General features: G+C 39.0%; 1 protein-coding gene across 3 annotated transcripts in view; it reads left to right on the top strand.

The window, feature by feature from the left end:
- The window catches only part of BMP2K (BMP2 inducible kinase), a 43,190-nt gene extending 23,501 nt beyond the window's left edge, over positions 1-19,689 (top strand). Inside the window, exons 10-16 of one of the 3 annotated variants that reach the window (XM_083756380.1) lie at positions 1,120-1,277; positions 1,917-2,104; positions 2,623-2,715; positions 5,084-5,256; positions 5,491-5,648; positions 9,553-9,666; positions 13,549-19,689. In XM_083756380.1, coding sequence (XP_083612506.1) covers positions 1,120-1,277; positions 1,917-2,104; positions 2,623-2,715; positions 5,084-5,256; positions 5,491-5,648; positions 9,553-9,666; positions 13,549-14,975 — 2,311 coding nt within the window. In that variant the 3' untranslated portion in view covers positions 14,976-19,689. Of the gene's footprint in view, positions 1-1,119; positions 1,278-1,916; positions 2,105-2,622; positions 2,716-5,074; positions 5,257-5,490; positions 5,649-9,552; positions 9,667-13,548 lie in introns of all 3 variants that reach the window. The other 2 variants (XM_083756379.1, XM_083756378.1) reach the window with 2 other exon arrangements.
- The last annotated feature ends 23 nt before the right edge of the window (positions 19,690-19,712 follow it).

Below are 19,712 nucleotides of genomic sequence, written 5' to 3'. Positions count from 1 at the left end.
AACGTGCTTGCACAGGTCTACAGTAGTAAAATGCACAACTTTGATCACACATTACACAAGAAGAGTGAGAAGTTGCACAAATTCATAATATTACTGTCTCTACGTCTAATGTGGTTTCAACAAAGAACTGCTTTCAATGACTCATTTACCTGTTCTCAGTGGAATATCGCTTTGCAGAAAGGAGAAAACTGAGATGGATCTTAAATTGCTCCTCCGTTCACATAAGGGAGGGAGCAGTTTCTGTCCACTTCAATCCACCTCCTCCCTACACAATGTCCCACAGCATTCGGAAGGGTCTCTCAACTGTCAGCGCAAACGTGTGTGTGTATGTGCACTTGCAGGGATCTGCAGAGGGAAGGGGAAATTAATGAAAGTGAATTCCGTTTCTAGAAGGAAAGTTAGGATTCAAGTCATTGGAGTGTAGTAATTCAGTTAACACTGGTTAAGAGCTGTTTTGAATCAGCTCTTAGCCAGTGTTAACCAAATTACTAAATCATGACTGACTGAACTCTGTGAAAACTTTAGTCCAATGATAGAGTTATTACTGAAGAAACCTTATAAATTACTTTATGTAATGATTGCAGACTGATCCAGTTTCAGAGATCTGTGAGTGCAACAGAAGTCTCAAGTCAACACTGAGCTATTGACTACCTGAAATAAGTTTGGCACTCTAAATCCCTCATGTGTTAGTTATGTATTGCAGTCAAATAACTTGTGCTGGTTATGGGCTGTGTGTGCAAAGAGGAAGGCAGGTGACATTGAGGAAAGTGGCAGATTGAGCAGAAGCAGAGACTGGAATGAAATGAGAGGGAAATTCATTAGAGCACTTGATTTTGTGGACAGCAGTATTTTCATACTTGAGTGTATACTTGTTAGTTACATTTACTGAATACACACCATAAAGATGTGTTGAATGGCACATGGAAGAATGCTGAATCAAGCTGTTGCTTCCTGGAAAGGAGAATATTTTCCAAGACCCTTCTTATGGTAATTGTGCACATTGAGAGAATATATGGAAAGTTATTTTTGTATAAATGACAGTGCAGAAGATATGCTTCTAATCTTAACTATACCCTTCTTTTTGAAGTTCAGAAATTTCTAGAATCTCTTTCATTCTAGAATAACAGATGCCATTGGACCAACAGAAACCTCAATAGCACCACGACAAAGACCAAAGGCCAATACGAGCACTGCCACTTCTAGTGTACTAGCAATTCAGAGCTCAGCAACACCAGTCAAAGTGCCAGTCCCTAGTGATTTCAACAATGGACAAAAAGGTAACTCTTCAAACTAATGGAGTGGATTTGAGTGAAAAGCATTATTAAGTTTGGAGATTAGATAGCACCTTTTTGCAAAGCCTTTGTGAATCCTTTTGACAACTATTTTGTTTTGATTCCTGTATATCTACAATTATGAGTTCCTCCTTTGCTTAATTGCCCAGTTGCATCGTGGTATGAGAAGAGTTGCTACACAAAGTTGTGGTGACATACTGCTTTGGAAAACTCGGTGCATGGTCCTTCTGACAGGTTGCCTATTCATTCATGAAAATGAACACTGGGATTGATGCACCTTTTTAAGGAGATATGTTAAATTGCAAATGGTTGTATTTGCATATTGTTGTGGTGCTGAAATTTCAGCTTAACAAGGCCAGAATAACTGGAGACTTAACTCCAGAGTTACAGCTGAGATTTGTCCCTATGAGACAGATTCACGGGCGGGGTGTGTGTGCCTTAAATGACTTAACTAAAGAATTACTTGCAAAGCATTCTGTAGAGGAATACAGTACAAAGTTAATGGGTTTCTGTGGTGGTTTTATCTTGGAATAGAGAAGTTAAATGTGCAATTTACTACGAAGCTTTCCATGTTCAGACTTTAAAAATGCATTGAACAGATAATGTGCATTGAAAATATCCTAGGAGCCTCAAAATCTGGAAATAGCCAAGAGAGTATGTTGTCCCAGGGAACTAATCAGGCCCCACAGCAAAATAGAGTACTGCAACAACTACAGCAAGGTGACTGGAGGCTACAGCAGTTGCATCATCATCACCACCACCACCAGCAGCAGCAGCAACAACAATTGATTCAGGATGCATACATGCATCAGGTACCAATGTGTTTTGGCTGTAGTACAAACCAGTTTTCAGGTTTGCCTCTTCTGTTATCAGTACAACTTTATAAATATAACTTGCTAAGATTCAGTTGATGGTTGTGCTCACTTTGCCCTTGGAGAAGAATTTCCTGCCCGTGTCAGACTAGTTACTTTGGGTGTTCAACTTCATTTGTAGCTTGGCTAGATTACATTTCTGGAGCTATTTGTTCTGCAAGTACCCTTCTATTACACATTCTCTGCTTATGCCATGCTGATCTGGTTTATATTGGACACTGGGTGCGAAGAAGTGAGCATAAGAAGTTGGAACAGTATGGTCCAGCTCTTATTTTGGAACAAAAGTTGACTTGTCTGACTTTTTCCTCTCTTACATAAAATTAAGCATTTACAGTAAAAAATACTACAAAGTGCAGCATCTCCAAATGCTGCACATGCCCCAAGGACAATTATTTGTGTAAAATCACTTGATCAGCTGGTATTCATGACTGATAAGAATTTGTCCCTTTCTAAAACAGTATCAACAAGCAATGCAACAGCACATGATTCAACAGCAGCTTTTGATGCGCTCTGCTTACCAGCAGCAACCTTCCCCATCCTATCCAGCCATGGTAAGTTAACCTTTGAATACAAAATTCTGTTTACTTTGATTACTGATAAATATTACTACACAGATAAAGAAGGGTAGTAATTAGCCACTTAAAAATTGACTGCCTTAAATAGCATGACTCTGTTGATGGCATATTTTCTTCACTACAGTTGCTGCTTTTTCAAAAACTGAAGAGCAAAGGAGGTATTTCTTACTCTACAACAGCAAAAACTAGCTCTCACTCCAGTGGTTCTTAACTTGTGCACTGCTACCATTCATTCTCACTTATTGCCTCTGTACCATTGACTTACAAATAACTTGGTAATTGTGTGGCACAGACATGGTACAAACCAGGCACAGACATTGTAGGTAACAAGGGTATTGGTTTGTTTGTTTGTTACAAGATTATTAAATGGTACTGCATCTTTAAACGAGTATAGGATTTGTTAATGTTACTGGTATTTTAAATACCAACAGTTTATATTTCAACTAAGATAGCTTTCAAGAAATAGCTAGTCTGTTTAGCCAAATTGTCCTTTTATTCTTTTCACCCCAGTTAAACTCACCAATACTTTAATGGAGGACTCCACTAGAAGTCTGTTTTTCTATCCCTTAGGTTTGTCTTTTTGTATTGTCCTGGAAATCTTCCCTCTAGTACTCCTACTAGTAACCAGAGTCCAGCTTTTTAGGCTGCTTCCTACTTCTTCCCTCAACACTGCAAACTGGCGTGGAATCTACACACATTTAGAAACCGTTCTGAAAATGCTTTTTAAAAAAGTGTTTTAAAAATACATGGAATTTTCCATAAAGCTCACTATTGCCATCTAGTGTCACAATTGTATATTGCACTTAAAACATTTTATTTGCAGCTGTATAGCTGAGTCCAGGTTCTCCGTTCGTCTCTTCAGCCTAAGCCAGGTGATTTCAGCTATCTATAGCAAGCCTTCAGCCACTAATCCACTCTACCTACCCTTTGGGTTCTCTTTCTTTACCAGTCTTCTTCCTCTGCTGTCTTCTTCTGGCTGATTCCACAAACATCAGTCACGAGCAACTACAACTAGCCGGCTTCTTTTAACTGCTGGCCAGCCTCTAGCCATATACCCTCTAGTCCAGCCCCAGCCCCAGCCCCAGCCCCAGCCAATCACAACTGAAAATTCTGAATCTGCACCTACCCACCAATCAAAATTGCATACTACCTATCCTTCTTTTGCACGCTGAGAGTTCTAACCCACAGCTGTAAATTAAGATCAGTTCATCTTTGCACCTCAGATACATTACAGTATAAATGTCTGAACACATTATACAGTTACAGTATTTGTTAAAACATAATTCAAAGTAACAGGTTTTCTTCACTGAAACATTGGTGCTTACTTCAGCAAAGCAGTGAATGGTGTATAGTACAGATAACATATTTATTGTTACTGGAGGATCTTCTGTGTTACATTTTATTTTTCCTGTATTTATTTATTTTTTGCTTATGAAACAACAGGCATCTTTCAACAAAATGCATGCCTTATGAAATGTTTTTTTTAAAAAAATATAATTCCATTCCTTGCTTAAGACTGTACCTTGGAAATAATACCATTAATTTTAGTGCTTCCAAAATGGACTTGATAGCTATAATATATTGTTACTTAAGTGAAGAACAAATTCCCCTTGTGTTGAATACTGGGATACAAGTATTCTTGCCCACATTCACAAACAAACAAACAAACAAAACTATTTTGGCCGTGTTGCCTCAATGTCACGTTGAATTGAAATATTTTACTGTGCTTACACCAGGTGAAAGTATAGTCATATTTCATGTTTAGCATAATATTAAGTCAAATGGATGTCAAATGCTTAGTTACTTATGTCACACTTGTCAACTGATCTCACTCTTCCAAGTAATTCATTTTAATTTAATTGAGGGACCTAGGGAGCAACGCTTTGTTTCCTTGGAGAGGTGCTCTAGGTTGTTGTGGAGCTACCTCTTCAGTCATAGGAGTCTGTGGTTGAGGTCCACCTTGATCTGAGGCCCTCCCTGAGGATGAGGTAGGTAGAAATGGAAGTGCTTTGAGGGGGTGTCCAAAGCTCCCATCTCAGGAGGGTCTGCATGTCAGCCACACTGCCCACACCCTCTGCTCTGACTGCTGCAATCCTGGTGTTGTTTAGAAAGTGGCAGTTCCTCCACCACAGACTCCCCACCTCTAACCTCAGAAGAATGGCTCTGTTGATGCCATTGTTTAGTGTCAGTAATGGTAAGTACATCTGTGTTGTCGATTCAATTTAGCTTTGATAATGTAGTTAAAGGTTATGTTTCTGCACACCGTGAAGTTTAATTCTTTGTTGAAGGTACCATGATTTTCTGAAGGTTCACATTTTCTCCCTCTTTCTTTGAGGTGCAGCAGTACCAACAAGCTCTCCTACATCAACAAGCCCTTGTGAAGCAGTTGCAACCTCCGAAACATTCTCCTGAATTTCTTGCCTCTCCTCAGGAGTTCTCACCAGCCTTAATACCCCATTCTAAATCCTTTCCAACTCATGTTGGTGCAGCGTTGGACACACCTTATACTACAAACAGGCAAGCCCCCTCAGTTGATGTTTGTAATGAGTACAAAGACATGCTGTATGATAGCCCTCCCCAATCTGATGCTTAGAATGCTGATCTGATTTCTGTGGGACACCTTAATTGTTCATTATAGAATAATCATTACAGAATAAAATACCTTTTCCTCGTAATTACAAAAGTGATTCATTTAATGTATTTTAAATTCTATTATCACCACAAGTAATTTTCTCAAATCAATTTTTACAGGTCATCTGCCGCTGATGCTGAGTCTGTTTCCAGCTATCCAAAACAGAACGTCAGTAACCCTCCTGATATGTCTGGCTGGAACCCGTTCGGAGAAGACAATTTTTCCAAGCTAACAGAGGAGGAGCTGTTGGACAGGGAATTTGACCTTCTGAGATCAAGTAAGGGACGCTTGAAGGCTTATTTCGCTTCACAGTAAATAAGAGCTCTTTAGGTTCAACCGGCAGTGCCAAAGACTGTTCTGTTCCAGGGTCACACAGTCTTGTTGTAGAAAACATTCTGAGCGTTTGAGGACAGAACTAGGCCCGCTGTGTGTCTTGTCCTTCTGTCACAAAAATGTGTGCAATAGAAATTAATTGTTTAGCATTTGTATTAATACAAAGAATGTTAAGGTCATCTCTTGAATACTTACTTTTCTTGAGTGTGAAATTCAAAAACGGAAAATAATGGGATGTACAACAATGCAGAACACCAGTCAGCTGCTTGCATTGCTTCACTTCGCAGTTGTTCCCTTGCACACTAGAACAGAAGTTTTTTGTCAGTCTGGAATGCTTTTTGAAAATGACTGAAAGAGGGGAAATGACCTAGTACATTATGTTAATGTTTTGTAATGTCTTTTGAGTGGCTTAATGTAAGGGCTGCTTTATTGTTTGGACACAATAGTTGAATAAACTCTCTTAAAAGTCAAAAAGCTAATGTGTTTACTTGCAATCACTTGCACCTCTGCTTGTTTTCTTCATACATAATTTTCACAGAAATGAGTTATGGAGAAGGTATAAGGTACAGGGCAAGATATAGATTCTGAATTTTCCAGAAAACAAATCACTCCACACGTAAATGACACTTACAGTATATGAAATCGGTGATGCATTCTGGTGTCCTAAGTTTGAAAGTAACACTAGTTTGGAAGACTTGTAATTCAGTCATAAAGTAATGGTCTATTCTGACTACAAGCCTTGAGGATCCCTTGCAATTTATTAGGGAAGGGAATTATTTGGACTGGGGAGGGGGACAAGGTTTTATATTTTGATTTTGTTCTGTGAACCACCCTGAGACCTCCAGGTATAGGGTGGTATATAAATTCAATGATGATGATGATGATGATGATGATGATAATTATTATTATTAATTAATAATAATAAAAATAAGTCATTATGTAGCATGCAGACAAAGAAATGTTGATTTTTCTGCTATGTTAGTATTTTCTAATGTTTTTTCACATAAAGCATTAAAAAGTCAGAAAGGCATTTTCACATCATATTTGGAGCCAGAGGAAATGATGTTTCCAGTCCTCAGTGCAACCATTCTGTGGGCAGTAGTTTTGAAAATCAGGCTTATTTTGGTAGGCATATTAAAAATATGATTGGGGATCTTTCACATTTGCATTGAAAGTCTGCGGATAAGCTGACTAGAGCTGATCCTTTCAGTGTCTCAATAGTGAGTTTGAAGACTTGGCCATTCTCAACTGTCAGTTGCCTCATTTTGCCATATTGTGCTTGACATCCTGATTACGTTTTGACATCTGACGTTGCCATATATTCTTTACGTAACTAAAATATACTAAAGAAGAAAGTACAGAAGTCTTGACAGCCCTCAGTTTTGCAAGAATGTTCTTTATTTAGCTGAACCGTTACTGGATCAAAAAAGAAGTGGACAAATCATATATTCACAGTGTTTTCTATTGCATGCTGAGAATTTTTATCTTGTAGAACTGGAAGGCTGTGTGAGTGAGAGGCTTTCGAATGTCCTTTGGAGTTGTTAGATGAACAGCATGACCAAACCCCAAGTATTAACGAAACAACATTTACACTGTGGGAGAAAACTGCAACAAAAGTGTAGTACTGATTTGTATGTATCAGATAAAATGTCACAAGTTTCCTTGTTTCTGATGAACTACCGTTATATCTGGAATTGTAGTTTCCCCACTAAATTAATAGAAGATTCTCTCTAATTATTGTTTATGCCATAATAACTTTTGTATGCTTCACTGTTAGTAGTTGTTTTGGATCCCGGTCAATAAACAGAATGTTATTTAAAATGGAGCTACTAGAACTACTTCAGCATTTTTGCTGCACCGTATGTACTCAATAATACAGTCTAAATGAACTAAGTAACGTGGAAGTGAGACAAATCAGGATCAGTGTTGGCAAATTGGAAAAAAACCTCCAGTTTCTGTTTTGCCCCCTAGTTTTAGTGATCTGAGAGGAAGAAGGATACATTTTAATTGTGGTTTGACTAGTGTACACAATTATTTAACACTAGAACAAATACTGTTCTTCATAGTGTGAAGAAGTCACGCATAATAGCCTTGAAATGTACATTACTTAAATATTTCTTCATGAACTTTCTGTATTTAGTCTGTCCTCCCCACCCCTTTCTGGTGGTCACACTTGAATCAGGTCTAAGACAACAAACCAATCTTCTACTGTGGCTTTTTTAGTGTTTGCATAGAACATGAACCTTTATAAAAGCCTCGGTTTGCCAAATTACTTTTATATAATTAGCAACGCAGCATAATAAGCTGACTGAATGTTTCAATCAATCCTGTTTGTAAGTTGCGCTTGTGTATTCCAAAAATGATAATTAGTTATGCTCTTCAAAAAGCATTTTGATATGTATGTAGAAGAGAAACTGTCCTGTATCAAAAATTGGTTGGCTGTTGAGTTTCTTTCTCTTGTAAAAGAAAGAATACAAAACATGAGGAAATTGAAGCACCTTTTTGCTTTGCCAGAACATGGCTTTGCTGTCCACATATTTAAATAATTGCTTAAGGAATATTTTTCATTCACTGTGTTTTTTTAAAAAAGGTTGAACATACAACCTTACCTGTATTGTCCCTTACAATGTTACAATTCTAATTAAAAATATTTACATTTTGTTGTCTTCGTTCATCACTACATGACCTTGGCTCTGTGAATACTCAACATCTATATTTCATTCACAAATAGTAAAGGTTCCTAGACAGTTGGGGCATGTACAAGGAAAAGTGCACTAGCTCTAAAGTTGCTTTTTCAATTTTTATACTGTTGTCTAATTATTTTAATGTGACAATTTTGATGCGAGTAGCTGAAACTGTCTTTAATGACCATGGCTTGAATTCAGATTTGCTTGCATAGGTGGCAGTTTCTCTCTCTGTCCCCCATCATGTATCTTTCTGAAAAGTAGCCTCTGTGGGTTTGGGGGATCCTTCAGAATAACATGGGATGGGACCTGGCAGACTGCAGTGTGCAATTTGTCAAAATTGGGAAAAGGTGCTCAGAAGTGGCATGGGGGTGGGCCCTGGAGGTTGTGGTGTAGGGGAGGGAGCAGGGAATGCCACTGTGTGAACTACTCTACTTCTGCAAGTCTGGGTTCAAGCCGATATGATCTGAATCAGAATTGGAAACTTGTTTAGCATGCTAAGACGCTTTTTTCGAATTGCTAATTACGGATTTTTTTCAGAGGGATATTTGAAAAATACATGGGCTGGAATCTAAACACTGACTTGAGTATGCTCAAACACTTGCACATTTCTCATAGTTTACGTTGAACTAAGAGAAGAGCTGCAGCAACAAAAAGGCAAATCCTCTGATTCAAGGAAACGTACCTCACAGACTTTTGAGCAATTTTAATTGTTCTTCTTTTCTTTTCTTTGCTAAATGTCTGTCGGTTCTCTGCGGGCCGCTCCATATTTGTGTGATGGAAACCTTGCTGGAAGTGGTGGTACAACTTGCTATTTCACCTTACTAGCTGGGTTGCAGGAAGTTGATGAGTCTTGAGTCAGACATTGTTTTTATATGACTTGTGTGTTTTTTTAATAGTGTGGCCTACCATGAATCTTTAGGTCAGGGCTACCCATATTACCATTTTAGGAATTTATAGACAAACCCCACTGAAGCTATTGAAACATGGACATGCATAATTCCCCTTCCATTTCCGTGGGGCTTTCAATAAGAGTCTTGGGATGTTGTGCCCATGAATTTTTTCAAGAGCTGGTAATAAGATACATCTGTTTATTTTCAGCTGGCGTAAAAACTGCCATTTTTATTTTACTTTTTTGTTCTGTTTTCGTTTTTATCCTTGCAGATAGGCTCGTGGAGAGGAGAACTTCCTCAGATAAGAATGTGGAGCCACATTCTGTTCCACAGAACCACCCTCCAGAAGATCCCTTTGGTTCTGTACCTTTCATTTCTCACCCAGGCAAGTTACATAATGTAACATCACTGCTTTTCATTTAAATATCTCTTGATAGTGCATTAGGTTCGTTCTTGAAATCAATACTTGCTTCAGTAGCTTTCCTATTCCTGCTGCTTACCTAACCCAGAACATGCCTGATAACTAACACCAGATACTGAATTTTAGAAGACTTTCCCCCGCTATTAAACTTACTGGAATGTTCATTGCAGTGTTAATCCTTACAGTATTTCTGTATTTTCATATTTCTACTGCATATTCACGATATTCAACAGCTGATCAACTGCACAAGCTCTGTGCTGGCCACCTGCCTTACATAATTCAGAAATGTATTTTAAAGTGTCTCAGCATATTGGGAAGATCCTATTAAGTGATACACATGCCGTTCACAGTTAGTTGAAACTTGCTGGACTCTTGCCCTTATTTCTAACTTAATTGGAGTCCAGAAATAAAGATTCATCAGTGCCTACTGAACTCTAGGTGAAGAGACTCTCATGTATTCAAATAGATTTTTGGGTTTTTTAGGGAGGTGGCAAAATCACCCTTAGCTGTACCAGTCTTCCTATCTAGGACGAACCTTGATTTTTTGTGTTTTGCTAGAATTTAGTTGCATTTCACTTAAATTAGTTTTATCTCTTAATTGGTTGAGGTTTTTTGGGTGACAACTGTTGGTCACACTCAACTGAAAGTGGTTTTAAGTCCATTGTGTATGTCTTGGATGTCACCCTTTCGATTTGTTTCTGTATCACAAAATCTCAATTAAAATCAAACCAACATAACAAACTCAAAGCAAAGTACATTAAGAAGTACAAATGAGTCACCTGACACTGATGGGTCATCAGTGCCTTGTTCCATTTTGTCCTGGTTCTTCCTGGATTCCTAAGCTCTTATATCACTATTCCATCAAACGCTAAAAACTTTCCTGAAGGGCTGTCTTCAGATGTCTTCTAAAAGTCATATAGTTGTTTTATCTGTTTGACATCTGATGTGAGGGCATTCCACAGGGTGGGTGCCATTACCGAGAAAGCCCTCTCCCTGGTTCCCAGTAACTTCACTTCTCACAGTGGGGGAACTGCCAGAAGGGGGAACTGTCAGAACTGGACCTCTGTATCCAGGCTGAAGGATGGGGGTGGAAACACTCCTTCAGGTGTACAGGGCCGAAGCCATATAGGGCTTTAAAGGTCAGCACCAACACTTTGAATTGTACTTGGAAACCAGTGTAGATCCTTTAGGACTGGTATATGGTCCCAGTCGCTGCTCAAAGGTAGCCCCACGTAGAATGCATTGCAGTAGTCCAAGCGGGAGATAACCAGAGCATGCACCACTCCGACGAGACAGTGCGCAGGCAGGCAAGTAGGGTTCCAGCTGGCATACTAGATGGAGCTGGTAGACAGCTGCCCTTGACACAGAATTAACCTGTGCCTCTGTGGACAGCTGTGAGTCCAAAATGACCCCTAGGCTGTGCACCTGGTCCTTCAGGGGCACAGTTACCCCATTCAGGACCAGGCACTCCCCCACACCTGTCTGCCCCCTGTCCCCCAGAAACAATACTTCTGTGTTGTCAAGATTCAACAAAAGACAATGATTGAGGCGTGTTTAGAGCCACCCTCTAGTCTTAATTTGTAAAATTTAAATTACAATAATGGAATCAAGACAAGAAAATTCTGTTTCAGATGACTATAAATTCAGTTTGTCTTTTGCTAGTTCCTTATTACTGAAAGAAACAGTTTTCTCATTTCTACTTGATCGATTTCATCATCAATGAATAGAGTACAAGAGACTTCCATATTATAGACAAGTTTAAAGTCCAGCTGTGTATTTGATAAAGACATACAGAAACATACATAATTTCCAGGTTTCGTCTGTCCCTCAAAATAAAGAGCAGTAAGCAGCCCCTAAATCCATCCGTGTTTGTCATCTGCCTCTCTGCCTGTTGCCAAAAAACAGTGCAGATTTAGTTGATGTGTCTCAGTAATCCTTGGTGCTGACATGTGGCAAATTGTTGTGAAATGATGATGGCAGTATGTTACCAATTCAGAAGGAGATTTAAAATGGTTATGCCTCTGCTTTCAGTCCCTGAAATGATGAACTAGCAGAAGGCATGTAATTACTCCAGTTGTTACAAGCCATTCATCCTCTTATAATCGGATGTCTAGAAAAAGAACATCAGAACAGAAATATTCCTTGAAGATTGGGATCTTATGATTAGATGTTCTACCTGCATTGAATTTGAAGGAAGAACAATAGCCTTATACAAGAGGCAAACCTGATTAGAAGAGATGTAATCTGCACAATACATTACAAGCAGATGTTATGCCACAAAGTTCTTCAGCTCTTCATAAATTTAGATTTGAAATGTTCATTGCAGCAGTTTAGAGATTACTTCAAATCTTTTCCTACATGTTGATCTTAAAGCGCCTTTTTACAACATTATCATGGCATTAATTTAAAAGTGAACTTGAGATTTTCCTCCTCTTGAGCATTTGCCCAAATGTAACAATGTTATATGAAATATGGATTTGTTTGGTCTGAGAAGCTGAATTGATTTTGAAATAGGTTAGTGCCCCTTGTGTGTGGAAACATGTTAAAAATAGCATTCTGTGAGAGAAGTAGTGCTGAATTACTTACTAGGACTCTTACTTGGGCCTAGGATAATTTTGAATGTGGTGCTCCTATAAAGTTAAATTAGAAATCGGTGTTCATAGAATCATAGAATTGTAGAGTTGGAATGGACCATGAGGGTAATATAGTCTAACCCCTGCAATGCAGGAAACCTTTGCCCAACATGAGGCTCGAACCCACAACCCCGAGATTGAGAGTCTCATGCTCTACGGACTGAGCTATCCCAGATTCAAAGAAAATAAGATGGTACTTTTAAGGTATGCAGAAGAATAGAAGCACCTACAAAGCTCTACATGAGCTCTTTGTTCAGATCTCATATCAACAAAGAACTTACTACATCTTAAAAATTGTCTGCCCTAAGGGAGGAAGAAACAGTTTTCTGTTTTCCACATGTGAATAAAAGAAGGCTCGTGCTGATAGCCATTTGAAAATTGGTATTCCAACAACAAGGTTGTCTTATACTCATGTGGAAAGATTAAGCTTTTTAATCTTACAAAATTACATCCATGTAAACAAGTACAGTATCCACGCAAATGTTGAAAATGGCAGGATTTAGATGGCATGGACATCTACATTTCTGTTATTACAGCTATTCCTTTGGGAAATCTACATCAAGAGATGAAATCTACATTTTAATTTGACTTAGAAGAACCTGACACTGGGAGTAAACCTGAAATAGCCTGAAGATCTAATCACCTGATGTTTCTACTCATTCCTATTTTTTCTTAAAATGCATGTGCAGATTTATTTTGAATTATTTTTATGAGACTGTAGAGAGCGAAGGTTCTTGAATATTGAGATCAGAGTGCAGGTTCTCCCCTCCAAAAAAAATTAAAAAAAATTCCTTGGGTACTAAACAGTTAAGAATGGAGTGCCCATGCTCTGCCAGTATAGGATAGTTTCCCAGGGGCATTAGATTTCCCACTATTGGAGGAATAATAACTAGCTATCATCTAATGGACTGTTGCCTTGATTCAGCAAAGCAGGTATTTACTTAGGTATTTTTTGCATGCCCTAGGGTGGTTGAAATGGGGTCCTCTTCACATTACATAATACATATGCAAATCCCATAATGCAGCAAATGCTGTACAATGAAAAATAAAATTTTCTCATTTGCCTTCATTTATTGTGAAGTCTAGCACCACTATTAAAAAAGGAAATGTAGCCCATCTCAATGTGTAGTAGCAGTGTTAAACGTATACAGTATGTTTATCCAGAGTGTGGAAAATTAAGAAGAAATTGAAGTTCTCTTGCATATTCTTTCAGGTTCCCCAGGAAATGAAATTAATAACTCAGACAGCAGTCTAGAGAACAAGGTAGGGAGCCCAACCAAAAATGAGAGGTCAAGCCAGGCTATTGGGGACCATGAAAATGTAAAGAAGGTGAGAGAAGGAAACACGAAAAAAGGAAATGATGAATCAGAGAGTGACTTTGAATCAGATCCTCCATCTCCTAAGAGCAGTGAGGAAGAGGAGCAAGAGGATGAAGTCTTGCAGGGTGAGCATGGAGATTTCATTGATGACAACGATACCGAACCAGAGAACTTTGGCCAGCATCCTCTTCTAATGGATTCTGATGAAGATGCAGAAGATGATGATAAACCAAGTTCTGACTCTGATTCTTGTCATGCTAGGCCTGTGGATGAGATGCCTTGCAGTAGATACAGAGAAGGGACTGCCAGTGTTGAGAACAGGGAGCCTAATGTAACATTTCCTGTGTTGACCGAATTGCCAAATACAGTAACCAAGGTGAGCCCCAAACAAGAATTTGATGTCTTTGGAGCAGTTCCATTCCTTGCTCTTCATTCTCAAGAGCCCAAGCAAAATGATAGCAAAGGTTTCTCTCCCCAGGCTACGCTCCCTGGCTTAGACCAAGATCAGGATGATTTTGATGTCTTCACCAAAGCCCCATTCAGCAGAAAAATATCTCAGCAAGATGATTTGATTTCAGGTTCTGAAAACCAACCTTCTCCCATATCGCCCAAAAGTGTGGATGCTTTTGGCTGTATCCCATTCCCTCATTCCATCCCAAAGAATGACGAGAGTAAAGAGGACCTGTTTGGGCTTATCCCGTTCGAGGAGATAGCAGGGAGCCAACAGCAGCAAAAAGTGAAGCAGCAACGCAATCTGCAGAAACTCTCCTCTCGCCAGAGACGCATGAAGCAGGAAGTATCAAAGAACAATGGGAAACGCCACCATGGTACGCCAACTAGCACCAAGAAGACCTTGAAGCCCAGTTACCGCACACCAGAAAGAGCCCGCAGGCACAAAAAAGCTGGCCGTCGGGACTCCCAGAGTAGTAATGAGTTCTTGACAATCTCTGATTCCAAGGAAAATATAAGTATTGCCCTTTCAGATAGCAAGGACAGAGTCAATCCTCTGCAAGCAGATGATGGTCTTCTGGATCCCTTTGGAGCCAAGCCTTTCCACCCTACGGAACTGGTGCTTCTTCCACAGCATCAAGGTTTGGGTGATCATTGTGGAGACTATAACGCAGTAGTTCCTGGCAGACCTAGACAGAGTTCACTACTTGGTACCATTCATTCTGGTGATGGGATAAAATTAACAGATGATTTTGGGGCAGTTCCTTTCACGGAATTTGTTGTGCAGACTGTGACATCTCAACAAAGCCAACAGCAACAGACAGTAGAGTTGGATCCTTTTGGGGCTGCTCCATTTCCTTCCAAACAATAGATTGAACCAGGAGCACTGTTGCATTATTTAAGGATTTTCTGTACCACCATACACTATCTGGTTCAACTGAGAATAAACTTTTTTTCTTAGTACAATTGATTCATTTCTCAGTAGAGAACCCCATATTTTAAAATCTGCTATCTTAAGCATACAATGTTGAGATGGCGAAGAGGTAAAAGAATTTCACTAAGACCTTCTGATCTCTTTTCAAAATCTCCTGTTGTTGCAGCTACTGCCTATTACTTTATCAACAAACAGCCATGGTATGCTTTTTACCATGTACTCTTCACCAAAGAGGTCGTTACAAGAAAGGTCTGATTTGAGGTGTGTTATAACTGGCCTGAGGGGAATGAGAAAATGCCTAAATATGTAAGAAGCTGGATTGATCTGGGACTGCTTCACTTGCTTGTTGTGGGTTCCCTCCTAAAACATCTCTGAACTTCTGAGGTTTCTGACTTGACATTAGATTCCTAAATATCACAAAAAACCCAAACCTTTGTAGCTGTGGTTCCCAGAACTCTGCTCCCCCCCAGTAAGTGCCATTAATGTAAAACAGGGATAGTTCTAACTCTTAAGATCTCAAGAACTTAGTGGAATACAATATTAGATAAAGTTGGGAATCAAGGAGGAAAATAAAAATACATAGCTGGATTCTGCAACACTTCGAAGATTATACAGTTCCAGCTTGGTTTACCTGCATATACAACATTCGACAAGACAGAGAAGACAAAAGCCGGAAATTTGATGGCAAGTTCTAACCTGTACAGCTCTATGATAAAGTAGGATTTTCACCTAATGTATTTTTCTAGGGTTTTGTACTCTGTGGTTTACCCTAGAAATGTCTTTTGAATCACTCTCACTTAACTCGTCCCATTTAATATTTTTGAGTGCATACTGTCTCACAATATTGTACTTATCTTGAGAGTTCATACAAAATACATGTAACTCTAAAGAAACTTTTAACTTGAATTTAGGCAGTTTCCAGCACTGGAGGTATAAAATTGAAGCCTTTAAAAAAAATGATGCTGATTTGAGTCTGCTACCAGTAAACTGCATAGTAAACCACCAATGCCTTACAGCCAGGACCAGTGTCCTGTCATACTTTTACCTCTGAGCCATTTGGTGCCCTTGAGACACAGTTTAAAAACATGTAGAACTTAGAAGGTGAGTATTTGATGCATTTCTGAACTTCCCACGTGGACAAAGGTGTTCATAATGTCCTTGGCTGTCTGTGGCCCATTCTTGACTAGCTGCGGGAGCTCTGGCTGAATATGTTACACATTTCAGTTCCTTGGGCTACAATCTAGCCCAGCTTGGCTTTCTTTTAAACATGTAGGTGTGAAAACACTGCAGTAACCAGCAGCTCCTAAATCATACAGAAGTGAGTGGTCAGGATCCATGGAACACTGCAATGTAGTTCCAGTGCCTATGCAGAAGCAGCTGACCCCTTGCTCCCATGAAATATAGCAAACTATTTCTGAAACTGAAATGTTTCATATGTATTGGGTCAACTGTATAAAAGGAGTCAAAATCCTACTTCATGCATACAAGCCTGAAATGTTTCTGGAACCTGGGCTTTGCATAGCCATTCACATTGTAAATCTGACTTTACGCAAAAGGTACAAGAACTGGGCTCTTCAGGTATTGTTTACCTGGCTTGAATGTGAACTTGTGGGAGTAAGAAATCTAAAACAGTTACTGCCCTGGACGAATGACTTTCCGTAAATGCTTTCCCAGCAGTGGACTCTTGCTCTCTAGCTGCTGTGCAGAAGCAAAATATCAAAAGAAACTTTTTTTTTGTAACATGATGCTAATACAGGATAAATTTGACAGAGGCAGAAGAACAAGATGCTTTAAAAAATGAGAACTTTAAGAAAATTTGATGGGTTTTTGGGCGATCAAAATATGATTGGAAGCTCTCTCCAGATGTATGTTTCTAGTCCTGCAATGTTTCACTCTTTTGTCATAACAAGCACAAATCCCAGGTCAGTTAGATGCTTGTCATTCTTAATATTTCTGTAAAGCACATAGGGCAAAAAAATGGCTAACTGTGCACATACCTCAGAATGCCTGCTCTTTTATTCTTGTGCCAAAGCCTCTTTGAGCTAAATACAGATTTTGTAACAAAGGTTTATTAAAACTGTAACCGGACAGCTCTGTTGAAGTGCTGCTTCAACTGTGACAAGATTTCCTACCCATAAAGAGATCAGCTGTGTGTTCCCAGCAAATGAGCACACAAATAGATGCAGAGAGCAAACATGTATATGTCCCTCGTGATTGTTTCTTCTATGGAAAGGTTTTCTGTGAATGAAACGTACAATGTTTGAAGCAGGTTGGAGTTGCAGAGTTAATCCAGAGCTGCCCACAACTAGCTGATTCCAATGTAATAACTTCTACTTGTGCGCTTGTAAGGTCTTAAGTGCTTTCAGGTGGCACAAAATAGGCACAGCAGCTCTGGTAGTCAAGTTAACAGTCCCATTAAAAGCAGTTGACTTGTCCTGTTGATTTTGACAAAAAAAATCTGGCTCAGGAACAGTATCTAGTGTCTGATCTTAACCTGGCATGCGGTTGGTAGCCAGCTTTTATATTCCAAGCTGTCTGAAAAACCCTTCCTTGCCACAAGACTCCATGTGCTGTGAAATACGAACACTAGATTTAGAACAACCTGGTCATTTAATTATTTGTAGTAACCTAAAACCATTGCCTGCATTTGTCAGAGGGGTTTTCCATATATCTGTACTACATGCCTAGTTACTGGCAGATAATTCCATTCTGAACATTTTGTTATTGAGATATGGAATGCCTTTGACCCAAGATGAAAGTAAATCTTATCCTGCAATAATTCAAAGGCAGTGGGGAATGTAGAAGCAACACATTTGCATTGTTCTGACACTTTCCCTACTATTTATCCTAAGAGTTTGTTGGTATAGAAAATATACACATTTTTCTCAGTCATCACCTCAGGTCCTAAGACACACTTTTCAGCAGTCTCTTGGAAGACACCTGCACTGCTCAGCTGATGCTGTTAGCTTGGCAGTGTAGAGTTAATAATGGATGCAACTCTGCAGGACTGGGCCATAGGCAAAACGTCTGTAGCATAACCCTTTAAGGCCAAAATAAACGTGTGGCCATTGAGATTGTTGCCAATATTCTTTGTTTTCTCATAGGGCCTTGCTTCACGTATTACTGATTGCATATGACTTTATTTTCATAGGTTTTTGTAAATAAGAACTTTTGTTGATTTTCCTTTGTGGTTGCCAGGGTATACTGGCAGACCCCACAGAATTAATTTCTCCCTATGTTTGTTTGTTGCTGAAGAGCTGCAGAAAGCAGGTTTAATAATTTCCTTCAGTTCTGGACTTCATTGAAAGAAGTGATTGGTAGTTTGGGAGAAATATTTTTGCTTGCATTGTGTACGTGTACATATATTTGAAATCCAGCCTACCATGGTCTTTCCTAGAACCATAGGAAGATTGTGAAGTATTAGTTCATATCAGTGGCCGCCAGATGGAGGATTTTTCACTACTCCAATGGTTTGACCTTTCCAATTAGCATATAACAGACAGCTGGGTACATCTTCTAAAATCAGCTGCAGAATTAGTTCATCTTGAAGCAGTGTTGCGTGTTACTTCTGACATGATGGTCACCCTAAGGTGCTTTTATTGTACTGATTAACATAGCAGACATGCTCCTAAAGGTTTAAAAGCAACAGGATCTGGTTCAGTGTTAGCCATCACTGGTAAAATCAGCTCATGGTTACTATACCATCACCCAAATTTGTGTGATTCAGTTCTTTGACGGTACAGTTGTTGATCTTGGTGAAAGAAACTGAATCCATACCCCTATCCAAATATCAGTGGGGGGGGTGGGTGCTTTCTACTTCCATAATTATTCTGTAGAAAAGGAGGCCTATATCTTACAGCTTGATCCTGCATCTCTTGAACTAGGTTACATGTGTCTGGTAATTTTAGAGGGACAGGAGCAATGCCCAAGCTTCAGGAGGAGGGCTGCCTAAAAGTTTGTCCTTTTCACCCAGAAATAACTACTGTGAGATTGAATGGCTGTAGCTACTACTGTGAGAATTGCAACTAGAGTCTATCTGAAGATTTTTTTTTATATGATAGGGTGTATTTTTATAGAGAGAAACATATAAAAAACATACATGCACACATCACATCTCTTGGAGTTTGTGATCTAAAACAACATTGCAGTCACAATCATTGTCATGGCGTTGGAAAAATAAGTATAGCCAAAAGCTGCTAAGAGTAACAAGGAAATGCAAAGGACTGGCTGTCCAGTTATTTTTCTAAAGCACTTCATTGAAAAGAAATAATAAAAGTAAGTGTCTATAGCCAAGTTTTGTTTCTGTGACTAAGAACATCACTCAAGAATAAAACAATGCTATATTTTAATTGCTGGCAAACAGCTTTAAGTGCACTTTTCAAATGACACTTCCATTTCTTGTCAAAGACTCAAAATTTCTAAAGCTTTTTTTGTTGTGTGTGTACCACTAAAACAGAACTTTTGTGTGAAATTAATGTAGCTGAGAACAACTGTCAGTTGTTACTAAATAAATATACCAGATGCCATGATTCTGTAAACCTGTGTAATTTTTATAGCAGAGCCAGGGTGTTCTAGATCTTGCCATGCAAAATGCTAATTGAGTTTCCTGTGTATGTTGCCTCATGAAAAAAAACAAACCCTTATTGCATTACTTATGCCTCCTGTTGTTTCTTT

The sequence above is a fragment of the Podarcis gaigeae genome (assembly GCF_964106915.1).
Source record: "Podarcis gaigeae genome assembly, chromosome: 9".
NCBI lineage: Eukaryota > Metazoa > Chordata > Lepidosauria > Squamata > Lacertidae > Podarcis > Podarcis gaigeae.
Note: the sequence above shows the minus strand (reverse complement) of the source record. Positions and strands in the feature narration are given on the sequence as shown.